Below are 26435 nucleotides of genomic sequence, written 5' to 3' on the forward strand. Positions count from 1 at the left end.
GGTGGGGTTGCTAAACTAGGAGGTTTTGCGTGTTGGGGAGGTGCAGAAGACTTCGTACCAGAAGTTTCAGGGGAGGCTAGGGGTGGGGGGCAGGTGGTGGGAGTGTGGGGTTGCAAGTAAGTGCTGGAACGGTAGAGGAAGTGGACTGATATCCTCCTACGGGAGGTCGGAAGACTGCACCGGAAGATTCAGTGAGGGAAGGGGGCGGGGGGCAGTCTAGGTTACCTTATATTTATCTAAGTATGACCTGTCATAGAATTGTAGCCTAAAACCAAACATCTAATATTAGAATTCAATGTTTTAACATTGTTTTCGATAGAACATTTAAGAAGTTAATCAAGTTAATCAAATTAATGATTATTTATTAATGATTAACAAATTAATCATGATTATGATTACTTTTTTAATCATGATTATTTTAATCAGGATTAATTTAATCATGATTAAAATTAATCAAATTAATTAATTGATTAAAAAATTAATTGATTAGCGCCAACACTGCACTGGTCTGTGACTCTGTGTAGTGTAATCACTAACGATCCAGAATGGAGGAGTTTAGATGGAGAACCTTTCTCCTTCTCCACAAACGCAGCCAAAGTTAGAAAAGAAGTTTATACTTGCTGGGAAACAGTGAAAGTTTACTGAAATATTTTGTTTATTTAGAAATACATAACAAACCCACTTAATCATTTCAGTATCTTGGAAAAATTACCCAAGACTGTAAATCAATAACATGAAATATCAATCTAATCGTATCACTACAAAAATATCGATAGCGGTTGCTTACTAATAGTGAACAGATAAGCATTCTGATTTTAAACTAGCCAAGATAAGCCATCAACAAAAGAAACATTGTGCTGTTTATTGATAACTACAGAACACTATGAAAATCATTTCAGGGTAAGCGAAGTGAAAATGATTTTCAGTGCCTGAAAATCTGTAAGTGACAGTATGGCCCAAAGCGACGGAAAAAGAAACAAAGATGCCCGCGATTGAGTAACGTCACAAAAACCAAATTACGAGTGCTTCAAAATATCTAATTAAGTTACTTAAGACACATTTATAAATTGATAATATTTAGTGAAAGTTGTGGACTATTTCCAAATCAGAAATGGTAATAGAATGAAAATTTTATGTTACAAAATAGATATTTAATACAAAATACTGTTGCAGAATTGAATCCAGTATTAACATGCTTAGAAAGAGTTTAAAAGTTGTTTAACATTTGACTGGTTTGGTATAGATAACGAGGACAACATACTTCGTCTGATTCACTTCAGTAAACAACAAATAAAGGCAAAATTACGAATACTGCGTGAGTAATAAAATTGTTGAGTATGAGTTTATTTTTTAGTACGTGAATAAGAACAATAATTTAATTTATTTGCGAGAGATAATCTAGAATTCTAGAGCACTGTAGATTAAATACCTAATTAATTTATTCAACATACATTATTTGGCTTTTTTTAACTTGGTTACCATGTGGTCCCCGAATAATAGGAAAATTTGTGCGCAGGGACATAATATTTGGTACATAGTAGAATATTTATGTTTTAGCACTAACCATAATAAAGATAGATCTGCCTAATGCCTAGGCAGATCTATCTTTATTATGGTTATTAGTATACATAAACTCTAAAAAAAATAATTTTAATTAATAACTTAAGTTTTTTTAATCCGAACTAATGATAACTGTCAAAAGGAAAAACATAATAAAAGTCTTAGTTGTAGTACATTGTGCAAACCATTTCTACACGTGTGAAGAAGATACGGGGAGTTAGCGCATAATAAGTTCCTAATTTGCTTGCGAACAAAGAAACATTTGTTCATTCTGCTAAAATGCAAATTAAAATTTAAAAATTAACGCCGTGTTACAAAAGAAAATTAAGTTACGTTTGTAATTTACATAGCATTTTACAGCAGGACACTACAAAGAACTGCGATAACCCGAGTTACACTGAACTATGCACACGCCGTAAGGTCGTATACACTCGTGTTGCATACCAATGATAATTGCAATTACTGTTTAATAACAAACAAAGCTTACCAACAGCCAAGACTAATTTATCGCAGTAGGTAATGGAGCACAAAGGCTAATAAGACTAATAACGAATAAAAATAGCATTATGAAAAACCAATAACTTATACTGAATGGACGTTGATATAACAATCATCTACTGTGATTAATGATAATTTTGTCTTAATAAATAGTTAAATGGCTTCATTCCTGTAATAATCATTTAATCATTATAAATTACTTGTCACCACGTTGGCAAACGAAATATTCGTTTATTTCAGCGAATGAACACATTTCCGCTACCTTATAATCCCGATTTATTACAAATACCAATGGGATGTTGTGACAAACATACGGTTTCGAATGGTAACTATGATAGTATGTAATTGTATGGAGTGTTAGCTGTTATCTATTTTTTTACGTCCTTCATTATTTTGAGTTAGAATGCGACAAGAAATATTGATGAAGACATTTGCGATATTGCGACTGAAACAAAAATCTTGGATTTGAAACATGGATTACAATACATTTTTAACAGTATAATATCAATTTTCATGCATACGGTGAAATGAAAAGAAAGCTGAAAAGGAAGGCTTTTTTACATTATTCCTCTATTTCAAATTTCACCTTCGCTTCAGCCTGATTGTAACTTTTCAGCTTGTCTATTCTAGATTATAAAGACCAAAGACATGGTTTGATTACACTTCACACATTTAATTAAAATGACTATAAGAGAATGTCGGTAAAATGCCTTTGGGGAGACCGCTGATGTCATAGTGGGGGTAATGACGCATAGAGACCAGATACCGCTCGACCTTGATGCTTGAATCACTACTTGGGTGGCCTCAAACCATTGTATGCAATGTCTGCCCCAGCCAACCAAACCCTGAAAACGGACCTACTTACTTTTCCGAAAAGAACAATGACTTTTGTTTCTAGACTCATAAAGCATAGATCTCTTCACAAGTCAAGAATTTTAACCCTTTGAAAACTATACTATTATAATAATCGCTTAATTCGCACGCTACTATTTTTTACAGAACCAGTCAAGTGGTAAAGCTATTTGACATTTTAACCGCCTACTATAGGTTTCAACTTAAGGTTTCGATACAGTGCCCATTAAATAAATATTGATAAGAAATTATAATGCCTCTAAATAATTCCCACATAGCGCTGTTATCTTTTAACGAATGAGTTTAAATAGTAATTTGCATGAGCAAATATAAGTATGATCACAGAATAATACTATTTGATTAAGTACTGTACGACACAATTTATAAACATGCGAAGATCACGAACATTACTTACAAATAAGCGATCAGAGAGAAAAAAATATGGACACTAAAGGGTAAACTCACTCTACATAGAAAATCGAAAAAGTTCAACATCTCTCGGCACTGGTACATAAAGAACTTTTAATTAAGTCCATAAAAGCAATCAATAAACTGATTGAATTTGATGTTGTACATTATTCTTTAATTTATTTTAAGATCTTTGAAAATATAGTTGAAATTCTTTAATGACAAATCACGACAGCCGGTCCTTTTCACAACTATTCGTTCGTGCAAATTAGATTCAAGAAAGCGAAGTGGTACGAGTATTTGAAATTCAATAAAACGTTTAATATTAATGATAAATGTACGTATGAAACAGATATCAATAAAATATATAACTCTGCCTTGACGATTTGATGAAGTAGAGCCAGATGCTCATTCTAGTATAGAAGAATTTTTCTTTGGAAAGGAGTTTGTTTGCATAATAATTCAGTTATGAGATCATAGAAACGCTGGCTGGACTGAAGACAAATACAGGAGTTTGCGATGCACTGGTTCCAGACTTACAGATTTAAAAGCACAAGTACGTTTGTTTTGATATTTTCCTCTATAATGGTCCAATAGGTTGTCATAATTATTATTGGTTGCTTAGGTAACCTATATTTAAGATGCAAACACCTGTGTGTTACATAAGTATTTGCATAAGATCATAAATATAATCTGACTCCATTCTCTAAAGTAAATGATATTTGCATCAATATTTTCTCGCGTATTAGTTGTGTTTAAATTCTAGATAAACATTGCGATATTATTAGGTTTATTTAAGTTGGTGCTCCTCCTTCTCCCTAGATAGTCTATCCAAGTCACAGATAATGCCTTATTTATCTATGTCCAAGTTGAGATTCCTGACCTTTTCTAGTTGACTCCTTAGCAACATCTCCATTATAATATACCTTTTATCATGTATGTGTATGTATAACTTGATGCTCGTTAAGGATTCCAGCAATATCATGTCGTATAAGAATAGATGGAACCTATTCGCTAGGGAAATGGAGCGAGGACTGCCAAGCACGCTAGAGTGGGTGGCATAGATACTGAAATCGGGAGAGCTATTATGATACCTTTATTATGATCTCAATATTACATATTAATGGAAAAACAATATGTTTGTATAATATTAAATAATATTAATACATATTTATGTCTAGGATTCTGTATCATTGTAAAAAAAAAATGGATTATGAGTACAATAAGTGTTTTCTATGCGGGGATCAATCTTGAATCCATAGAGTTTGTTATTATCCGACAAGTTTGTTTTAACATTAGGAACAGTATAATTTAGCATTATGTCTGGATTTTCATGCCCTATTAACATGGACGACACGTTCGCGATAGCCCAAATATTATAATCTTCCGAAAGTGTCAAAACAACGTCTAATTGGAATATAATACCAAACGATCCTCAGACTAAAAGCTTTTCGAGGTTACTGTCGTTGCCATAAGAATATTGTCGTCTATTAAGACACCGTTCATGTCTCCATTGGCTTCGTTTAGGGTGGTATTAAACTAAAGTAATTGAAGTCATTATTCTGTTGTAGACAGACATCACATGCACAAACATTGTGTGCGGTCATTAAAAGATGCTGCTCATATAAATGTTTAATGTAGAGTTGTGTTTGCATACTTTCTCCTTTACTGTTGCAAGGATATTCATGTTTCTGCCGTGAATATTGGTTCGATTTTTACTATTTTCGAATTCAGAGTATTTTTAACACTAAATTCAACTAATACTGGTTAAAATGAGAAAGCGGCTCACATTTCAATTCTCAAAGGATATTTTACGTAGGAATATCGATCGATCGATATGAAAGCCCCAATTTCATCATTTCTTTATCCGTGATTAATTAATAAATAATGCGAAAAACCAATTTATCGATAACAGAAAGGAAGGCCACTTTCTATCTTTTCGCTCTCGGCATAGAGCTCTTTTAACTCGTCAGTGATCTAGATAAAAAAACTAGATAGTTGCCAAGCATACAGTAAATTAAGTCAAGTGTGTTAAACTTGAGGATCAATTTACTAAATACTGTCCGTGGTTATCAGTCATGTCATCTCGCAACTTCGTAGGGTTCACCTTCCATGTTGTGGTAACAACATCGTGCACGCCATATTCTTTGCTAATACTACATAGAGGCAGGGTTACAGTTTTCTACAGAATAAAAATGTACCTTGTAATATTTGTACAGGTTTTTTTAGTTGGCTTTCTTTTTCCATTTTTTTTAAATATTTCTGTAGCTGATTAAGTCCTTAGCTAGCTGATAGGTAGTAAGTAAATATTAAGTTTAATAGTCCTCTAAACTCAGATTACAAAGGTAGTACATGTCATGCTGTGAATGAGTGACTGACAAATTATACATCAAATCATTGAAACGATCGTGCCATTGCGTAACTGAATTGGCAAACAATCCAGGGTGACAAAGTCATCAATTGAAATGCTTTGTACAAGGTTCTTTACCCATTCCGCAAGTTAGCAAAACGGTGTGAAATTAGAATTATTATTGAACCGCACCGGTTCATTCCACAAACATTTGTACAATGAAATGCGCTCGCCAAAATATTATCAAATGCATTTCTTGATGGCTGCTTTAAAATTAGAGCGAAACATGCGAATGCGATATTTCAGAGTTATACGAACTTAACGTCACTGACTGCCACACATGCTATCGCAATTAGTGGCATTGTGAATTGTGTAAACAATAAGCAATAACTAAAGCTAAAACTCTGAAGACATGACGGTTTTTTATGAAGATTCTAAAGACGCAAAGTCCTTAGCGTTTGCTCTACGTGACCATGACTGGCAGGAGAATAAAAGGCTTATAGTGGTACCCACCATTTTGATAGACATTCTACGTAAAACACAGTCGCCTATCTTCTTCATACTGATAACATCATGAATATTTTCTGTCTTGTTATGATCCCTAGAGTCAGATAGTGCCATGCGATATGAATATGATAGCAAACAGTGCGTGCGTGATCTCCGCTCGTAATGTCCGGGTTCAATTGTCTGAATTAAATCGCATGCCGACATATTCTTGGTACTGTTTGTGCGACTGTGGACAGCAGAATCTTATGCATGTATTGCATACAGCTGTGGCCTCTTTGTGTGAATTCGTGGTCACTTTCGAATAAACTGCTTTATTATACATAGATGAGACAATCATTTTCTTTGCATACGGAACATGTAAAATTGTATCTACATTTTTGCATTTCGCATGCTTATTTAGACATATTTTATATCATTTGTAGTTAGTTATGTGTTAGGCTCATTCTAAATAACGTTTTTACGTAGAAACGGAAAGTTTATATCGTTGATGTTGTTTGGAGAAATTCAATATTATTTTCTGCGAGTAGGTGTAAGAGGATTCAACTTGTTAGCGACAGTCTAGTCAGACACAACCATACCTACATGGGTACTTAAAATATATTTCATAAGACCTTGAAGTAAATTATTCTCAAGATTTATTTATAGAGTTACTAAATATGTGAAAACTAATAAGGATAGCTACTGAAAAACCTATGGCAAAAAGAAACACTTTTAGTGTAAGTCATGCTGTTGCCATGCATCTTTCGTAGGAACTTAGTAGTGAAGTCAAAATATGAGAGAGAATGCAGTTCGACTTGTAGTAGTCATAACTTAAACAAAGTAGGTGGGGCATAGCTTGTACGAATGGGAAGTAATTGACACAAAAAATACGAGTCAGGTCAGACCATAGACCAAGGTTATCACGGAGTATAACGACCTCAAAAGTCATCGGATCTCCACGGTAGTAACACACGTGGAGTAGAACACGCAATAAGTCAATATGGTATTGCGAAGTGCAAGTTATCTGTTTGAAATACGGCACGCAAAAGCGTGTTGACATTCAGACCCAGTTGTTTTGCTACGGAACTTCTCATGCAGCCAAAACATGGGTTTAGTAATAAAACAACTTAACATAATGCAGAACTTTATGAAAATCTGTGCAGATTTACACTTCTTTAAGGAAAACAAAAACGGTAAAGTAATACTAAAGTATACGGTAAAGTAGTATCTGTCCCATATTTTCCTGTTTTAATGGCTTTAAATATAACGAATAGGGAAACTTTAGCGAATATCCTTTGCAGTAAATTAGAAATTTTATACAACTAGTAGGTCATGGAAAATACAATAGAGATCTTGGGCTGGTTTGCGACTGTACAAAAAGTGGGAATGTGAGTCAAGGCAATTAATGTAGTTGTCGTCACCAAGACAAATATCTGTCCGTTTTCAGTACAAACCGCTGAATCATTATTCATTTGTGATACCACACGTACATTGTCATAAACTGTAGGCCCCGCCACCGCGTTTGTCGGTCGTCCTGTGGTTGCTTCAGATCCTACTGTAGGGCTTTTGATTCAGTATTCTCTAATAAATTAATAGATTGAGCTGTATTATGTTAAAATCCCAAGAGACACCAAGCAAGTATTATGTAAGCATATAAATGTTATAAATTACAGTTAGTTAACAAAACCCACTTTGATCATGATAAAGAGTGCCCATGTTAGATATTTTTCATTGTTTCCATATCCTTGGAGTCTTGTTTAGTCACAACACAATAGTTACCATGCTTACAGAGACAGACCCAGTTAAATACTTGGAAAAAATAAGATACCTCATTCACTTTATGAGGTTCTCCTCCCCATATGTCCCTCCAGTGGATGAGGTGTTGCAATTGACTCCTGTAGTGGTGGTGGCGAGAGTGGTCGCGCTTTTTACGAGAATCGGTGGGAGAGGGAGGGACTGTCAGTGATCCCCGTCTCTCCGCGGCCTTGTTTACTATCGCCGGCGAAAGCGCGCCCAGGAGCCGCTCCGTCTCCGGTCCCTCATCAGACGACACGCTGTCCATGAGCGTTCGCGCACTCCTCGTGCCGCGTTCGCTTTGACTCAAACTACACTGTGAATCTTCTTTCTCCATATCGTAATACACTACACAACAGACAATGCGAAACTGTATTGAGAGGCGATCGGAAACACAAAGAGTGTTGATAACATTTCGCAAACGGAATGATAAAAGCACAAAGGAGGTCACGCTCGGGCGGTGAGCGGCGCGCGCGAGCGGCGCCGGCGGCAGACTGCGGCCCGGCGCTCGGCGCTGGCACGTGGGCGCAGACGTCAAAACAACCAACACGCCGCCGCCGAACGCCGGAATCCGCACGCCGGACGCCGAAATAGCTTATCATCATTGCTTTTTTTAAGATCAAGGTAGCTAAAAATATTTGTTTAATTCTAACTCAAAATTATTTGAGGCCTAATCCAGAATCCTATTGGCTGAGGTTAGCACTTAGGTTGTATGGAAAAAAGAAAGGTTCTTATTCAAAGAAAGTGATTTTATTTTATGATTTCTTAACTGCTGAGTTATAAGATGGCACCCACCTCATTCTACATTTGCTTGAGAGATAAAGATAAATAACTAATCAGTTTGTCATTGAGCCACCCAAATGAAATCTTTGCCCATGAATAAAATTATCTTCATATTAAAACAGAAAATAAAAATAGCGGCAAGGTCTAGGACCAGTGGAGTTTAAAAATATACTTTTAAGAATTCTTATCTGTACATGCATTACATAGCTATGGAGATTAAAAATACTAAGAATAGTTCCAGCTACAAAGTTAAAAGCAGTTAGGTATTTGATATTAATTCCTCTGATACTTTACATCCTGAGTTCCTACAGGTAAACCTCAATTAACAACTGATAGCAAAGTAAAAAATAGGGAAAATTTGCATTGTAAATCATTTCTACACCAGAAACAGGCTAAAGACAATAAGACAACTGACTGAGACTGAAACATGAGCTGTAAAAATTTATCTAAAAGAAATTGTGGCTTAGTAAAATATTGTGATGAAAATGATGAAGATATTGAATGCTTTTTATTGAGAACAACTGCACTAAACAAATTGTAAATCAGCATAATAACTCTGTCATAGAATAGAACATTTTTAAGAATATGATTAGGCCTTGCAAAAGTGGTTAAGAGTTTCGAGGCATTTATGTATATTGGCTTTTGTAGTAATATTTACGTAATTACATGATAAATAGAAAATAAGTACACAAACAAGAATGGCAACGAGAACTGAAATTAAAATGATCGTAATGAAATAACACATACCTGAAGTACAAACACTGGGAAGGATACACGCAGCAGACACTAATTACATGTTTTATTCAAAATATACACTTCTCAATCGCATTAGCCTAATAAAAACCGTCATCCATCCTGCAGTAAATTATTTTGATACGACAATCGATTTATTTTTGAACATTTTTGTTTGATGTTGATTTTGACATCTGTCAGAGTGACAGTCGTCACCATAGAGAAAAGTAATAACTTAAGAAAGTCGTCACAGATTAAGCATAGGGTACGGTCGTTCCGAAATACATGGCGTGCGGTCACTGTGCTTATACTCTGGTGATGATGGTGCGGCGGACTGCGGCGAGCTATACGCGCGTCGTCTCCTATTCGTAACCGAGGCTGCTGACTGATCCGTTAAAATGTCCGCCTAGTTCCTGTCGATGACATTGACAGTGGGGCGCCACCGTCAATACCGGATCGCTGGTTCAGATTTTTGCCATGTTGGAAACCATATAGTTGAACGATGGTAGCGCCCCCCTGTCATTGAGTTTGGCGGGACAGTTCAGTCAGCGTGGGTCATCTATATTTCAGATTCGATCAAAAAGTGCCACTTGTTGTCTATCCTGCAGCTTTACAGCAGGCAGTGCTTTAAACACACCTTAGTTTTGATCACAGTGCATTTCGGAACATTCATATGTTTGTCAATGTCAAAATTGTCAAATTGAAATATGTCAGACGCGTAATCGGCCGCACCGGGTTGTTGTAGTTATTCGTTTACTTTTCCTATTTTCTTTTTAAATGGCTTATTAATTGAATGAATTAATCTAAATACACTTAACAAAAATAAAATTATACTTAAAGAAAATATGGCATTGCCTCAGAAGAAATTTTACCGTCAGCGTGCTCATTCTAACCCCATCGCTGATCATTGTTTTGACTAGTAAGTTACAAGATGCTGTAAAATAAAAACATCTTAGTGTAAAATTGTTTCTATGCGTATTTTCTAATATATCGTGACATTTTCTAAATACACTTATTCAACCTTTTACCTCGCCGAGCTCTTTGTGCTGTGATTGCTACCATAATATTACAAGTGATCACTGAAATTACGTATATTTTCTATTTCATTTGAAATGGATGTTCATTGTTTTTGGACTAGGAGATTATTTGATACTCCCTCAGCAAATACTCAGTTTAGGACTATCATGTTGATACAGAAATCATAAATTGATAGAGTACTTCAATGAAATGATTAGGCCTGTTACACCAGCTGTAATCTTATTTGGTTAAAGTGCCTTGTTATCAGTGCCACATAAATACCTAGTTACATTATTTTATTTTAAAAAATCTTTATTTCAGTCCAGCCCACCCTGATGAATATGACTGGTCTACTTTATATCCAATTTTAAAAGATCAACCCAAAGAAAAACAAGTGGAATTTTTAGATGTTGGTTGTGGATATGGAGGGCTTCTAGGTACTAATCTCTTTTTCTTTAATTCTTTTGTTTCCTTCATTACTTGGAATTTGTTATTCACTTAGTAACCTACCAAATAAATGTTACTTTTTTACTCGAATTGATTAAATTAAATTATTTTTTGTTATTTCCTTGTATTTTCATGGATGTAGGTACCTACTAATTATGTAGATATATACTTGAATAATTGTTAATCAGAATTACTCCTTACAATGATTATTTTTTGGCATTAATGACAATGGTAATGTGATTTTTCCAGTTACACTGTCTGCAATGTTTCCTGAAAACATTATGTTGGGGCTGGAGATTCGAGTGAAAGTATCAGATTATGTCAATGATCGCATAAAAGCATTAAGAATCCAAGATGCTAACAGTTATCAAAACATTGCTGTACTGAGAACAAATGCCATGAAGTACTTGCCAAATTTTTTTCGGAAAGGACAAGTATGTTGTTAACATTTGATATCTAAACATAAGTGGTCTGTTTGTAATTTGGAAACTTTTTAACATAAACATCCTGGTATATTTTCAGCTCAAAAAGATGTTCTTCTTGTATCCAGACCCACATTTTAAGAAGTCCAAACACAAATGGAGAATTATCAACAAATGGCTGCTCTCTGAATATGCATATGTCCTGGCTGAGGAAGTATGTAGCCTATATTTGTTCTATCATTTGATAAGGTACAACCAGTGAGAGATAATGTATTGATAGAATTTTTTTACTTTTAGGGAATAGTGTACACTATTACTGATGTTAAAGATTTACATGATTGGATGGTATTGCATTTTGAAGAACACCCTTTATTTGTTAAAATATCTGAAGAAGAATTGGTGAGCATTTGAGATTTTGTAATATGTATAATATAATGGTTATAGGTATATATTTTTAATTTAGTGAGGCTAATATGTGTAATGTCTCTTTCAGAAATCAGACCCAATAGTAGAGAAGCTATATGAAAGTACAGAAGAAGGACAGAAAGTGACTAGGAATAATGGCGAAAAACATCTTGCTGTGTTTAAAAGGATTGCAGATAATAGTAATAAGTAAATAAATAGACATTTTAATACAACATTCATTTAATTTATTTTATAATTAAAAGATACAAAGTTATTATTACACAAGAATTCACAAGTTATCAAATTCATGATAATATAAGTGCTTATCAATAACTATTAATAATAATGTTGTGAAAACGTCACAAACATCTATTAAACCTTATTTATCTACTTAGCTTTTTTTCAACAAGACTTACCCATCTGCTCAATGGGCGTGAGATATCAAGGTGTCGTCTCATGTGAACAGCTGCACCCACCATCCAGTCTTTTCTATCCAGCCAATTTTTATGTGACAAGAGTGAAAAGAGAAGTGCAGCCCAAATTTCAGAATGATGGGGATACTTATGTAAGCCACCCTTTGCCAGAGTCAATGCTTTGGACTTATTTCCAGCAATATGCTCAGCAATGCTGGCTGTAGCTAGTATTTTTGCAGAATCATAGTTATTATTGTATTGTATTGAACACAAAGCTTTTTGAGCACAACGGCTTCCAATTTTTGCCTTTGTCGTTTGCAGACAGTATTCTGCCATACAAAACCACAGGAGGGCATTGTAGGGATGATCATGAAGAGAATCACTAAGCAATTTTATAGCCTGCTCCACATTTCCCTCACAAATCAGAGGATACGATTTCAAAAATCCAATGTCATATCCAAACTTACTATCCTTTTCATATTTTTGCAATTCACTCAATGCAAGTTTAGTTAAACTCTGTTCTGAGTGTAACAATCCAATTGTACAAATTCCAAATAAACTGTATGCTGTAGGGTTTTTTTGAGATATTTGAATACTATGAAACAATATTGTTTTAGCATCATCTGGACCTTGATACATATACATAATCCCAGCCATGGCAACTAGAAGATCAGCTTTTTCATCATCATCATTACTCAGCCAATGGAGGGCAGTATCATAAACTGAGTAAGATTCTTCATATAAACCTTTCTTGAAAAGTGCAAGTGCAAGACCACAGGTCGAATTTAAACTGGCTTCAGTTATAGCTTTGTAGATTTTTATAGATTCTTCATAATTTTCAAGTCTCAATAAAAGTCTAGCAATATTTAAAAGAACAATATTCTTTTTGTCATCTTCTGCATATTGCAATGCCTTTTCATAAGATTTCAGTGCAGGTTTTAGCAATCCATTTCTTTCTTGCAGAATTCCAAGAATATTACAAGCACAAGCATTGTTAGGTTCGAAGTTACTGAACCATTCAACTAGATCTATTGCATAGGTTGTAGCATAAAGGCCTTCTATGGCATATCTGAATTCTGGGTCTTCTTCAAATCTATTATTCTTCAGTGTTCGACACACCCAGTCTGCATATCCTAGAGCACTTTCTGGGTGATATCCAAGCCTGCATGCATGTCTGAACAGGTCCATGGCTTCCTCTTCACGAATAGTTTCAGCAATTAAGGCCTGTCCAATCCAACTTTGTGGGTAAGATGGGAGAGTTGATTGTCCACGCCAGAAGCAATAGTTGGCTATCTTGTAAAGATTCAATTTCAGATATAAAGTGCCTAGATTACACCATATTTTAGCCACAGACCATTTCCTTGTTACAATCAAAGCCTTGATAAAACAATGTTGTGCAGTTTCATATTTTTTAATGAAAAGGCATATTTTGCCAAGTAAATTCCAATTACGCCATTGAGTTGGTTTTTCTTTCACACAAGATATAGCCAGATTGAATGCAATGTGACAATTTGCCACTTTTTTGCTATCTTGATAAAATGCCAGATAAGCTGATGCCAAGTCATAAGAAGCCAATAGACCATTTTGTTTTGCGATAAAGGAATAACAAACAATAGCCTGAAGGAAAATTTCATCCTTTTCTTTTTTTACCAATTTCTCGTCATTCATATCAAAGAATGAGTCCTTGATAAAAACATATTTATATGTATCTGGTAATTTTGTGATAAATATTAAAGTATCTCCAAGTAATTTCCAAAAACATAGAAATTGTTTTTGTATGGCTATAGCTTTCATAATGTAATCTATAGCACATTGTGCATAATCTCTTGCACTGCCATACAGATTGGCTGATACCTTCTTTTTGGCTAAATTTATTAGTGTTTCAGTTATTCCTTTCAGAGCAAGAATAGAATTTGCATCAATAGTCAATACTTTCTTGAATGCAATTATAGCATCATCATATTGAGTCAATAATGAGTAAATATAACCAATTCTTGTAAGGCAGTGGACACTTTTATTTGGATTCATTGTCATAACCTTGTTATATGCTCTCAAGGCTGAAGTAAAGGATCCACGGGAATAATAGGCATCTGCTAAGCATTCAAAAGCTGTTACATCATTTTGATTATCCTTAATAACATATCTGAAATTGATTATAGCATTCTCCCAATCCCTTCTGTTTAGGTAACGAAGACCTAATCTAAAATGTAACCATGATTCACTGGTCTGAATAGTTTTCTCAGCAGATGAGAGTAATTCAAAGTCCAAATCATTCAAATTCAACTTTGTATACAGCTCGCTAAGTTTCTTCACAATGTTGCTGTCATTATTGTTCAAATTGTAAGCTTTTTCATAACATTTTTTTGCTTTTTCAAGATCATCTCTTTTGAAATAAAAATGTCCAAGATAAAAGAATGTTTCTGCATGTTCTGAATCAAGTTTTGCAGCTTTCAGAAGATGCATAAGACATTTATCATACTGCTCCAGCTCCCAATAGGCTTTCCCTAAATAAAATTGATGTAAAGCATTATGGCTTGCATTTTCTAGCAATGTTATTGTTTCTTTGTATTTCCCTTGCTTCAGTAATGATAGAGCTTGAAGCTGACAGTAATGTTCTGTAGTTTTTAATTTTTCAAGTATAGGTTCAGCATTTTCATTGTTTTCTATAAAACACTCAGCAAGAGTAGCCAATTCAGGAACATTCAAATACTCTAGTGGAATTTCTTTGCTAACACTGAAAGCTTGCTTCCATTTATGTTGTTTCATGAGAGATGTGAATAAAAACTTTTTAAGGTCAATAGAAAACTTTGAACCAGGTTTTACCTTGGTTAGGAAGTTTGTTGCAAGCTTTTGAGTAATGGTCCACTTCTTTAATGCAATTGTGCAGTTGATTATTAAATTAGCTTCAGTCTCATCACCTTGTTGGTAGTTTACTAGTGGCACACACTGCTTATATGCATCCAAGTACATTCCTCTATCAAACAAAATGATACTATTCAATAATCCAGGATATTTGGAATTTTGTATTCCCATAGTTATGTCATTTATATGTTTATCAATCTGAAAATTACCAAAAGATCTGTCTTCTGTGTACTTCTTACATAGATACTGACAAAGCCATTCTCGTAATGAAACATTACATGAAAAGAAATCCAATTCTATGACTTCTTTCACTGCTGATACAAAATCATTTTTTTGCATTATTACTTTGGCCAGGAAAATTTCAATAGATTCACTTGGATTTTTCTTGTAGATATGATGCAAAATTTTAATTATTTCATCAATATCTTCTTTTTTACACATAATATTGGCTTTTAAGAGTTCACATATTTGTTGTTCTGCAGCAGTAGTCAAATTTTCGTTCTGATGTTCCCTCATAAAATGCAAAAGAATACTTATAGACTCATTATTTTTCAATGCAATACCTAATTGGCCAAGTTTTGTAACAATTTCAAGTGACTTCTCCTCTTCTAGATTTAGCTTTAACATTTCCTTATAAATTGGGAATAGTTTTAACTTGAATGACTGTTCCTCTTTCCTCTCATAGTAATTTGCTAACCCCTGCCAGGCCAAAGGGTGGTCAGCCTTGCTTGCAATAGCTTTTTGATATGCCAAAGGAGCTTGATCGGAATCTTCCAATGATTTTCCTAGTAGAACTAGACCGAAATAATTCTGTTTGTCTTTTCGTAAAATATTTTTGCAGCATTCTTGAGCCTCTGAAAACTTTTTTTCGTCAATAAATTTCCTTGCTTCTTTTAGAAGCGTTTTAATATCAGCCATCTGGAAGAGTAAGATATTTTTTAGTACTTATTAAACCGGAATGTGAGAATGTGCTTCAAAATGATAATTTTGTACCAACCTTTCGATAGCCTATTTACTTTTTGGAGAATGATATTTGTGTCTCTTGGAATCTACATAAGTTTAACCTAGTCTAAGGAATCAAATTACAGTAGTTATGTAGTAAATTACAGCTTTTTCGCCTTCCTCCACCAACACCAAATTCGCGAGATTTTCTTTGAGTTTGACAGTTTGGTGACAGAAGAACAGCAACCAACTGTCATAATCAGGCATTTAGGCCGTTGATATAATCAGGCATAGATAGAGCTTTATCTTGGTCAAAGCTGCACACGTTCGTTAGTGAAGTGAAGAAGAAGTAGGCGAAGTAGCTAAGAGCTTTCCTCGTTATCAGAGGGCAGAGGATAATAAAAAGTTCAGTTCCCACTTTCATTCATGCGTTTTATCGGGAAAACAAATATTTACGTAAAATTATATCATCTCTGGTTTGATATTATCTTTGCTCAACGCAACATGTTTAAAAAAAAAAGATGTCAAAGTTTAAAAATGTAAACAACAATCGGACGGAGGAGATTGGAAATTCCGTTTATTTTAGTTAAAATTACTTTTCCTAGTTTATTTTACTGATAAAGTGGACATGTCGTCAGCACAAGTCCTTTCTAACTATATTAACAAGCTAAGTAAGTCACACATGCTTTGTACAACGAGTTTTCCGTGACCCTAACTTAATCACAATAAAATTTTACTCAAATATTGTTACAACAATAAATAAATTCTTTCAGGGCACCCCATTACAGAAATTCGTGAACGTTCTCTTAAACTGCTACTTACAAAGTTGACTCTAGGCTGGGAATTGGAGGATGAACTGTCTAGCACCAGAGATCTCATCGAAGCTCTGGTGGACTGGTTTCATAGCTCACAACCGTCTTTACAAAGAGAGGCACTAAATTTATTTATCCAAACTATCAAGGTAAGATTATCACAGTCATTAAATGAACTACCAATAATTGGTAGTTCATTATTTATTTAGTACTTTAGAATCATATTGCTCTGAGAAGCTAGATTAATAAAATTTAATATGATAAATAAACAAAGTAATCTAGCTAGCATTAATATTTTAAAAATAAAATTTTGAATCAATCATGGACAATGTTTCAGACTAAAGGAGGCACTTACATAGCTAAAGAAATTGGCATCAGAAATTTGCTAATTCGTTTGGATAAGGTGAAACATAAAATAACAGATCCCAAGGCATTAGAGACGTTTGAAGACTTGATTGAAACTTTGAAATTTTTGAGCACAGTTGAGTCTGCTGACAATGTCGCCATTCCAAGGCTTGATTTGCCTTCTACAAACAGGTATGTTACTGGATTTTTAATTAAAAGTATGAATATTCAACTCTATTTACTCTTTTACAGCAAGAGATTATAATAGTAAAATCTTTTCTATAGTTTCTAACAGAGAGATAAAAATTATAAAAAGTACATATGTAAATACTTAATGCAACTATAACTATAGTAAAAATCATTTACAACTTCACTGTCAATAAATATTTCATGCATGTTTTTTGTGTCAGATTTTTTAATTTTTCCTTGCTTTACAGTTCTGAAAGTGGGCAAAACAGTAACTACTACAACATAGATCCTAACTTTCCAACATCTAAAGAAACCTCTGTTTCTAATGAAGAAATTGAAATAAGGACTGAAAATTATGTGTAAGTGATATTATCTATTGTTATATTTTTCTAAAATTGTTGTTTACTTTTTGATTTCATGATAATTGAGAAATAGTTTCAAAAATAATGTATTTGTTTGTTGCAGATATGAAACAACTGAATGCATAAAAGTTCTGCTCTTCCCATGGGTGGAACTGAGTGCTTCAGATACAAAAACAATGCTTTTGATTGAGGATGCATTGAAACTACTCAAGTCAGTGCGTAGATGTTGTCGGTTTATCCGTGATGTGTTCCTGCAAGATTTTCCTGTTGAGATCTTTTTGAATAGGCCTGCAATAATAAAAGTAAGTTCTTATAAGTATGTTTGTATATTCTAAGTATCTTGCTGATTCTTGCTCAAGTATCGATTTCACTAAAAAGTCTACTCCTACTGGACTTAATACTTAATTTTAAAATGTGATATTCCAGAATCTCCTCTCAATAGCCCAAGGAGATCATGGCAACCGTCCAGGTGAGGCATTGCAAGTACTTCTGTTTGTTACAAGGGCTCTGCGCAGAAGACTTCTGGAGCTTACGTCTAAAGATTTGATCCATGACACTAACAAGGTTTGTTACTTTAAAAATTAGTGTACAAGGATTTTTCTTCTTTTGTTCTCTTAATTTTTTTCACAAAATCATAATTTCCTATTAGTAATTGTAAATACAGAATAATGACATACTTTACTTCATAGCTTCCAGAAGATCATAGAGAAGTGGAAGATCATTTGAATAATGAACTGGAAAGGATGACAAGTAGTGTTGATATAAATGTAGTGCATCAGGACGATGGCTTAACAGCACTACGACAGTTACCAGCTGCAATCTATGTGCTCGATACCCTCCACGGTGTAATGTCGACCATGGCTCGCAATGTAGCCTCAACAGATGTGAGTCATAGATCTGAAATATTGAATTTGGTAAGTATCTAAGTATTCCCAACATTTAAGCACCTTAAGGATCTATACACATCACGTTTTCTTAACGCGCTGACAGCGCGGACACGCGAAGGCAGACTATACCTATAGCCGTTTGTAGGAAAAAAGCGTCGGCGCGTTTAAAAACATGGTGTGCAAAGGCTCTAAATGATTAATGAAATATTTTGGTAAAAAATTAAATAAAGTATTTTATTATTTCCAGAAAGAACTAAATACCTGCTTAGACTTAGCAGAATCATTAATAGATTTACTGCTAGATTGTGTTAGTGAATCTTTTTGGTGTGTGGACCACTCAACGAAGACCCACAGAGACATAGCACACAAGAGCTGTATGGTAATGCGATTGTTAGGAGATCTTATAATGAAATACAAGTAAGTGTATATTTATTAACCCACCAAACCTCAAACGGTCACATAAGACCGCGTAACAATTTATTATCTATTGTATCGCGAATCGAGAGAGCTTGAAGGGTTAAATCATGAGTTTATCTTATTCTGAACCCTCGCCCAAGTTCCCATTGACCTATTTTATTGGCTACCTGATATTTACCCAATGATAAGACATTCAATACATGAGTTTCGATCGATAGTGAGTGGCGGTAAGGCGTAATTTGTTATGGTGCGTCCACACTGGGCGCACGGGCTCGCGCGGCATGTTCGACATCCTGCTCACTCAAGAGCAGGGTGAGCAAGATGACCAGCGTGCCGCGCGAGCCCGTGCGCCCACACAGCCCGTGCGCCCAGTGTGGACGCACCATTACAATTTTTTCGTACGGCTTACTGTCTCTAACAAATCTAACAATGGGAGCGTCGCGAGAGGGGGCGCGCAGAGCGTGGTCCGATGCCGACGCGTAGGCGGGAAGCGCTCCTATTGGCCGTGGCCGTGTCGGTGCAGGCAACATAATAAGAGCGACCCGCGGGCGTTTAGCCAACCTAACGGAATACACCTCGTATGCGCGCTACATCCTCACTGGACTATTCCAGTATTATATGCTATTATTGATAACACTATTGTTATCAATAGCATGTTTTAGAACTGCAACACATGCTTGAATGTTGAATCGGATGATACCTTCACACTTATTCTTTCCAGGCAGTCATTTCTAGACGACCCCGAGCAGTTTCACCGGCGCGCAGTGTGGTTGCGCCTCGTTAACTGCGCTGTATCTCTGCTGTCTTGGGCGCGGCAGTCAGCGCTACCGCCGACGGCACTGGTGACCGCCCTACAGTCAGCACAGCTGGACCCGGCGCTGCCTATACTGTATCCTGAGATGAGCGACAAGATTGCCTTGGCTTTGCAGGTTTGTCTTCATTTAGGCTGGGTTGCACCATCTTACTTTAACTTTGACAAACGTCAAAAATCTCTCAAACTCCATACAAAAAGCATTGGTTAACGTTATAGTTACGGTCAAAGTTACGTGGTGCAAGAGTTGTGGTATGTAGTGCTCAAGTAATTATTTAGCATGCAGCCTAGCAGCCTACTCCTAAACATAAGTTAAAGAAACACCACAAAGCACTATATCACCCTCAGCAATCTTGACGATTCTTGCTCAAGTATCGATTTTACTATAAAAATAATAAGATTTTTCCACTTTCATTTTAAAATGATTTAAATTCTTCTCGTTCAAAGAGTCTTAACTTCAATTTCAGACTGCCAAAACTTCAGTTGACCACGAATACAAAAGCAAATACAGAGAACTAACGAAGCTAACTGCTAGCATGGATGACGCTGTATGCTTTATGAAGAACAAAAACTCTTGTCGTGACTCTAAAACCGTTTTTACGGTGATTAAGAAATCCCTACCTGCATTGGAGCTGCATATGAGTGAAGCATATCTCAGTGATGTAGCTGATATACTGCTAAAAAGGACTAAAGACTGGAATTTAGACGACAGTGATTGGTCCATCGCGCGAAGTATCGCTCTCAGCCTGATGGCTCACAATGTTGAATGGGTGCAAGCTAAGTTCTTCTCCTATATGGTGGACATGGTGCGGTTTGTACTGGTCGGAGACGACGCCAACCAGTCGGAAAATGAGAAATGTCTTACGCTGCTATGTGATGTCGGGATCTTGACTGAAATATGCTGTCATGGGCTCTCGTCAAAGACAAAATCGGTGAGCACGTGATTAGTTCTAGCTCCTTTTAATTCTTTAGTTTAATTGGTAACTCTATTTATTTATTTATTTAAAGACATTATTGCACACACATAACAATGTTCCGTACAAAAAGGCGAGCTTAATGCCATAAGTCATTCTCTACCAGCTGACCTTGAGCAAAACAGAGATATTAAGTGTGTTATAGAATGCTGTTTGTTTTCCTAATAATAAAATAAATAAATTAAGTCTGCGGGCACGAAACTAGCGACGGGCCGAGCGATTGCGAGAGCGGGGCGGCTTGGCGCGAGGTGATCGCAATACTACCTCATCGCCACCGCCCCGCCCATCGTTCGGCCGTCGTTAGTTTCGTGCCCGCAGACTAAGGAACTCGTGGGGCTTTGAATTCTTATTAGTTACTAGCTGACCCGGCGAACTCTGTTCCGCCTTAAAGGCAATAAATAAGCCATCGCAATTTTTCCTTATTTGCTCACCGTTTAGACCTACCCTGGACTACGACAAACATTTTAAAACCAAAATCAGCTCAATCGGCCCAACCGTTCTCGAGTTTTAATCAGACTGACGAACAGCAATTCATTTTTATTTATATAGATTAAAGATTAAGCTTAATTAATATTATGTATAATGTAGCAATGCCCTCACAGGGCTCATGTTCTGGGACTGTTTTATTTTTAATACCTTGTTTGTACCACATGAAGCAATAAAGATATTATGATTATGATTAAATGTAAATTAGGGCAGATATAATACCATCCTAGACTGCATCCCACTTAACATCAGGTGCAATTGTGGTCAAATATCTGCCTTGTTATGCATAAAAAAAAATGTAAAAATGTGAAAACATATTTATTAAAGGTGGAAATAAGTGCGAGCGAGATAATGCTGTACCTTCTCCGCGGGCGGCTGGTGCTGAGCGAGGCGTGCTGGTGGCGGCTGCTGGCCAGCCTGCTGCCGGTGCTGCCGCTGCTGCACGCGCGCGCCGAGCACGACACGCAGCTGGGTGAGTCTTATGGTCATGGCCAAGCAGAAGAGAACTACTCCCACAATATATACTAAGAGGTGACAGAGGGAGACACAAGTTAACGTGGGAAGTGCAGAAAGGTCTTATTAAAGCTCATATAAGAAAATATGCTGCCAAATTATCAGAATATAATCGTACCCCAGTCGCTTGTGGTAGCATGGTGTAAGAAAGATCTACTATATCAATCCACCGTTTATTGCTTCCGTATAACTCAGACTCTGCTTACCTTTTCCAGCCACACACTTTTTCTGGTCCTTCGAGCCGGATAGTTGTTAAGTGCTTCACTCGAAAATTAAAAATTCTAAATTCCAGGAAAAGCGATATGCAAATCTCTGGAGATGGACATCGCTGAGTGCATGGGCGTCTCTGCTGTGGAGGCAGCGGCGGGGTTGGCGCGACTACTGTTCATACGCTGCGTGGCCGTACAGCTCGACGCGGCGCACGCGCTTTGCCTGCTACTGGGTGAGTCGAGTCAGAGCTGCAGGTTTTTAGGTAGAGCGTGTGCAAGTCTCTGAAGAGTGACGTCATTTAGTGCACGCGGAGGCAGCGGCGCGGCTGGCGCGGCTACTGTTCGTGCGCTGCGTGGTCGTGCAGCTCGACGCTTCGCACGCGCTTTGACTGCTACTGGTTGAGTCAGCTGAAGGTTGCTAGGCAGAGCATATGCAGGTAACTGGAGATGGATATCGCTGAGTGCATGGGCGTTTCTGCTGTGGAGGCAGCGGCGGGATTGGCGCGGCTGCTGTTCGTACGCTGCGTGGCCGTACAGCTCGACGCGGCGCACGCGCTTTGCCTGTTATTGGGTGAGTCAGTACTAGAGTATACTAGACAGAGCGTATGCGAGTCTGGAGAGTGACGTCATGGAGTGCTTGGGTGTTTCTGCCGTGGAGGCAGCGGCAGGGCTGGCGCGGCTGCTATTCATACGCTGCGTAGCCGTGCAGCTCGACGCGGCGCACGCGCTCTGCCAGCTACTGGGTGAGTCAGAGCTGGAGGCTGCTAGACAGAGCTCGGAGATGACATCGAACACCTTACCGTGTACCTCGTCAGCGCAACCACGACCTCTCTGACAAGAGTTCCCGACTAAGAAGAAGAAAGAGACAGAGCGTATGCAGGTCTCTGGAGATGGACATCGCAGAGTGCATGGGCGTTTCTGTTGTGAGGCGGCCGCGGGGCTGGCGCGGCATCGAGATGCGGCGCACGCGCTTTGCCTTCTACTGGGTGAGTCCATGCTGGAGGCTGCTAGGCAGAGCGTATGCGAGTCTGGAGAGTGACGTCATTTAGTGCATGGGCGTTTCTGCCGTGGAGACGGCGGCGGGATTGGCGCGGCTACTGTTCGTGCGCTGCGTGGTCGTGCAGCTCGACGCTTCGCACGCGCTTTGCCTGTTACTGGGTGAGTCAGCTGAAGGTTGCTAGGCAGAGCATATGCAGGTAACTGGAGATGGATATCGTTGAGTGCATGGGCGTTTCTGCTGTGGAGGCAGCGGCAGGGCTGGCGCGGCTGCTATTCATACGCTGCGTGGCCGTGCAGCTCGACGCGGCGCACGCGCTTTGCCTGTTATTGGGTGAGTCGAGTTAGAGCTGGAGGTTTTTAGGCAGAGCGTGTGCAAGTCTCTGATGAGTGACGTCATGGAGTGCGTGGACGTTTCTGCTGTGGAGGCGGCGGCGGGGCTGGTGCGACTTTTGTTTACACGCTGCGTGGCCGTGCAGCTCGACGCGGCGCACGCGCTTTGCCTGCTACTGGGTGAGTCAGTACTAGAGTCTGCTAGACGGAGCGTATGCGAGTCTGGAGAGTGACGTCACGGAGTGCATGGCTGCGTGACTTCAGATATTTTTCTGATATCTATGCTGTAACAGTTGGGTTGTTAACACGTTACGTACGTCACCCTTCCCACATTGCTCCACTACCTACTACTACTATAATGGAATGCGTCTGACCGAGGCCCACATCCATTGCGGGGCCTTAGACACGTTACTAGAGCGCTCAGTGGAAAAAAAAGAGCCTGTCCTGATTAAAAACACATTTAAAATCCGTGATGGTGGTGGCTGGCAATAAAGAAACTTAACTTTGAAGATATTTCCAGATGACGAGAGATATTTGCCTCCGAAAGAAGCTTTGCGGGCTGATGTTCTGATGAACGCTTTGAGACGCGTCCAACCGCAGGATTTCAACGTCGACCAGAATAGTTCGCCATCTAAAAATCCACAGGTAATTTGATGAATTTACTTTATTTATTTCCCACTAGGTAGACCGACAATCGGCGTAGGTCTCGGGAAGAACCTGGACGCGGGAAGCGAAGGACCGGCTGTTATGGAAATCCTTGGGGGAGGCTTTTGTCCAGCAGTGGACGTCATTCTGCTAAAACGAACAAACGAACTTTATTTATTTAACTTCCATTCCATGTGACAGCTTTCAAAGAACTACTAAGCTTTATTTTTTATATTTTTTTCAGACTACAGGCCTAATGCAGATTCTAGACGTTCTAAAGCAAGATATAGTATTAGACCAGCACGGCACAGAGTACGTGAGCGGAGGCCTAGTCCGGCCGACGCTGGAGCCCTCGCTGCGCCGGAGCACCCTGCAGCAGCTGTCCGTGATGATGAGACAGCAGGAGTTACATGAGGCCTTCCTGCAGGCCGACGGCCTGAGGCTCGTGGTGGCCATCCTGAGGTAATGTGGACAGTGTGACACCAGCAAGGCTTAGAGTACGGGAGCGGAGGCCTAGTCCGGCCGACGCTGGAGCCCTCGCTGCGCCGGAGCACCCTGCAGCAGCTGTCCGTGATGATGAGACAGCAGGAGTTACATGAGGCCTTCCTGCAGGCCGACGGCCTGAGGCTCGTGGTGGCCATCCTGAGGTAATGTGGACAGTGTGACACCAGCAAGGCTTAGAGTACGGGAGCGGAGGCCTAGTCCGGCCGACGCTGGAGCCCTCGCTGCGCCGGAGCACCCTGCAGCAGCTGTCCGTGATGATGAGACAGCAGGAGTTACATGAGGCCTTCCTGCAGGCCGACGGCCTGAGGCTCGTGGTGGCCATCCTGAGGTAATGTGGACAGTGTGACACCAGCAAGGCTTAGAGTACGGGAGCGGAGGCCTAGTCCGGCCGACGCTGGAGCCCTCGCTGCGCCGGAGCACCCTGCAGCAGCTGTCCGTGATGATGAGACAGCAGGAGTTACATGAGGCCTTCCTGCAGGCCGACGGCCTGAGGCTCGTGGTGGCCATCCTGAGGTAATGTGGACAGTGTGACACCAGCAAGGCTTAGAGTACGGGGCGGAGGCCTAGTCCGGCCGACGCTGGAGCCCTCGCTGCGCCGGAGCACCCTGCAGCAGCTGTCCGTGATGATGAGACAGCAGGAGTTACATGAGGCCTTCCTGCAGGCCGACGGCCTGAGGCTCGTGGTGGCCATCCTGAGGTAATGTGGACAGTGTTAGACCAGCACGGCACATAGTCCGTGATCGGAGACTTAGTTGACGTGTTCACACTTGCTTGTCTGCTGCCAAAAACGTTATCATAGCTGTGAATTATACAAGCAAAAAGTATTCTTACAGCCTCATGCATGACATGGCCCAACCTCTTCCCTTATATGCCAGTGTTATACATATTATGGTCCTCCTTATATTTTTAATCTTATTGTCTTAAGGTGCAAAATCAATCGAAATCTGAACTAGCACTGCCTGGTTCATTTGCTACTGGGACTTCTGGAAAAAACCGATCACTGCTGATGGTGGATGTATACACGCTTGTTTATTTCTTTTCAGGATGTCACTCATGGTCGACGATTATTTGGCATTCCCGGAGTGTGCCATAAGCTGCGTGTCCATTTTGAACAGCGTTTGCTTTGCCAGCCGGCACAGCTTGGCTAAGATTACTGATTTACCAACTCTACTGATCCGAGGTGAGAAAGTTTTAACTTTTTTAACTGCGTACCTGGCATCAGTGACGTCACATTGACGCTCTGGTAAGGACGGGGCGAACGCGGAGAGGTTTGCGGGTGGGTGCGAAGGAGAGTCGCTTTAAATTAGGTCGATCGGGTTTTTTTTTCTTTTTTCAATGTGACATAATATGAAAAATTATTTTACATTACTGTTATATTTCACCAGTGATCCTAGTGTTCCCCGCCAACGACTCGGCCGTGTTGATGTCAGCTCAAGTACTAGCGCTGACAGTGTGGTCGGGCTTCGCCCTGCAAGAACTGGACGAGAACAGGCGCCGCGTGCCCGCGCTGCCCGAGTGCGTCACGCAGCGGTGCGCGCTGCCCTTTACAGCCACAAGTTATTGGGCGACCAGTCCTAATGCTGGGCATTCGGCTGTGGGTGAGTGGACTGAATGGTTAAAAGTTTCAAGAGTACATTGTTTTCTTCTAAAAGCGAGATAAATCTAGATTTACGTATTTTAGATTTGATGAAACCATTTATTCACAAAAGAATGTCAAAAATGTACGTTAGAAATACTTACCTAATAAGATTATTAGCAAGGTTTTCTGCAAACGCGCGTATTGTGTGAAAATTATCGACTTAGTACAACCACGAAAATCGCGTTAGAGCGCCCCCCTGTAGGCCTAAGATGCGCGCCGTGATAACTTTTATCGACGTCAAAATGTATGGGCAAAATCGATAAAATGGCTTGATACCCGCTTATCGCGGCGCGCATCTTAGGCATATTGGACATAAGATATTTAGGGCAGATTTTTCAATCG

The 26435-nt window shown here is 38.7% G+C and overlaps 4 protein-coding genes across 6 annotated transcripts in view; 2 read left to right on the forward strand and 2 right to left on the reverse strand.

Moving 5' to 3' along the window:
• Positions 1 to 9656, reverse strand: part of Arms (Ankyrin repeat-rich membrane spanning) — a 68101-nt gene extending 58445 nt beyond the window's left edge. Inside the window, exons 1-2 of one of the 3 annotated variants that reach the window (XM_028306114.1) lie at positions 9479 to 9656; positions 7983 to 8296 (exon numbers count right to left, since the gene is read on the reverse strand). In XM_028306114.1, coding sequence (XP_028161915.1) covers positions 7983 to 8285 — 303 coding nt within the window. In that variant the 5' untranslated portion in view covers positions 8286 to 8296; positions 9479 to 9656. Of the gene's footprint in view, positions 1 to 7982; positions 8448 to 9478 lie in introns of those variants that run through there. The other 2 variants (XM_028306118.1, XM_028306113.1) reach the window with 2 other exon arrangements.
• Positions 9657 to 10151: 495 nt separating this feature from the next.
• LOC114353920 (tRNA (guanine-N(7)-)-methyltransferase) lies at positions 10152 to 11987 on the forward strand. Its single transcript, XM_028306097.1, has 6 exons — positions 10152 to 10382; positions 10802 to 10917; positions 11177 to 11361; positions 11450 to 11563; positions 11647 to 11748; positions 11843 to 11987. Exons 1-6 carry the CDS (start codon positions 10309 to 10311, stop codon positions 11963 to 11965), a joined length of 714 nt encoding a protein of 237 aa, XP_028161898.1. The 5' UTR covers positions 10152 to 10308; the 3' UTR covers positions 11966 to 11987.
• On the reverse strand, positions 11977 to 16209 carry LOC114353919 (tetratricopeptide repeat protein 37). Its single transcript, XM_028306096.1, has 2 exons — positions 16027 to 16209; positions 11977 to 15947 (listed from the first exon to the last, which is right to left on the reverse strand). Exon 2 carries the CDS (start codon positions 15945 to 15947, stop codon positions 12138 to 12140), a length of 3810 nt encoding a protein of 1269 aa, XP_028161897.1. The 5' UTR covers positions 16027 to 16209; the 3' UTR covers positions 11977 to 12137.
• Positions 16210 to 16516: 307 nt separating this feature from the next.
• LOC114353904 (rotatin) overlaps positions 16517 to 26435 on the forward strand; it is a 43121-nt gene continuing 33202 nt past the window's right edge. Inside the window, exons 1-16 of the mRNA XM_028306053.1 lie at positions 16517 to 16642; positions 16745 to 16932; positions 17121 to 17320; positions 17566 to 17676; positions 17783 to 17981; positions 18106 to 18243; positions 18369 to 18593; positions 18814 to 18983; positions 19705 to 19912; positions 20262 to 20726; positions 21582 to 21726; positions 22060 to 22209; positions 23826 to 23950; positions 24195 to 24412; positions 25498 to 25634; positions 25840 to 26052. Coding sequence (XP_028161854.1) covers positions 16600 to 16642; positions 16745 to 16932; positions 17121 to 17320; positions 17566 to 17676; positions 17783 to 17981; positions 18106 to 18243; positions 18369 to 18593; positions 18814 to 18983; positions 19705 to 19912; positions 20262 to 20726; positions 21582 to 21726; positions 22060 to 22209; positions 23826 to 23950; positions 24195 to 24412; positions 25498 to 25634; positions 25840 to 26052 — 2935 coding nt within the window. The 5' untranslated portion in view covers positions 16517 to 16599. The remainder of the gene's footprint in view (positions 16643 to 16744; positions 16933 to 17120; positions 17321 to 17565; positions 17677 to 17782; positions 17982 to 18105; positions 18244 to 18368; positions 18594 to 18813; positions 18984 to 19704; positions 19913 to 20261; positions 20727 to 21581; positions 21727 to 22059; positions 22210 to 23825; positions 23951 to 24194; positions 24413 to 25497; positions 25635 to 25839; positions 26053 to 26435) is intronic.

The sequence above is a fragment of the Ostrinia furnacalis genome, unplaced genomic scaffold, assembly GCF_004193835.3.
Source record: "Ostrinia furnacalis isolate ACB-3 unplaced genomic scaffold, ASM419383v2 OfSCF1862, whole genome shotgun sequence".
NCBI lineage: Eukaryota > Metazoa > Arthropoda > Insecta > Lepidoptera > Crambidae > Ostrinia > Ostrinia furnacalis.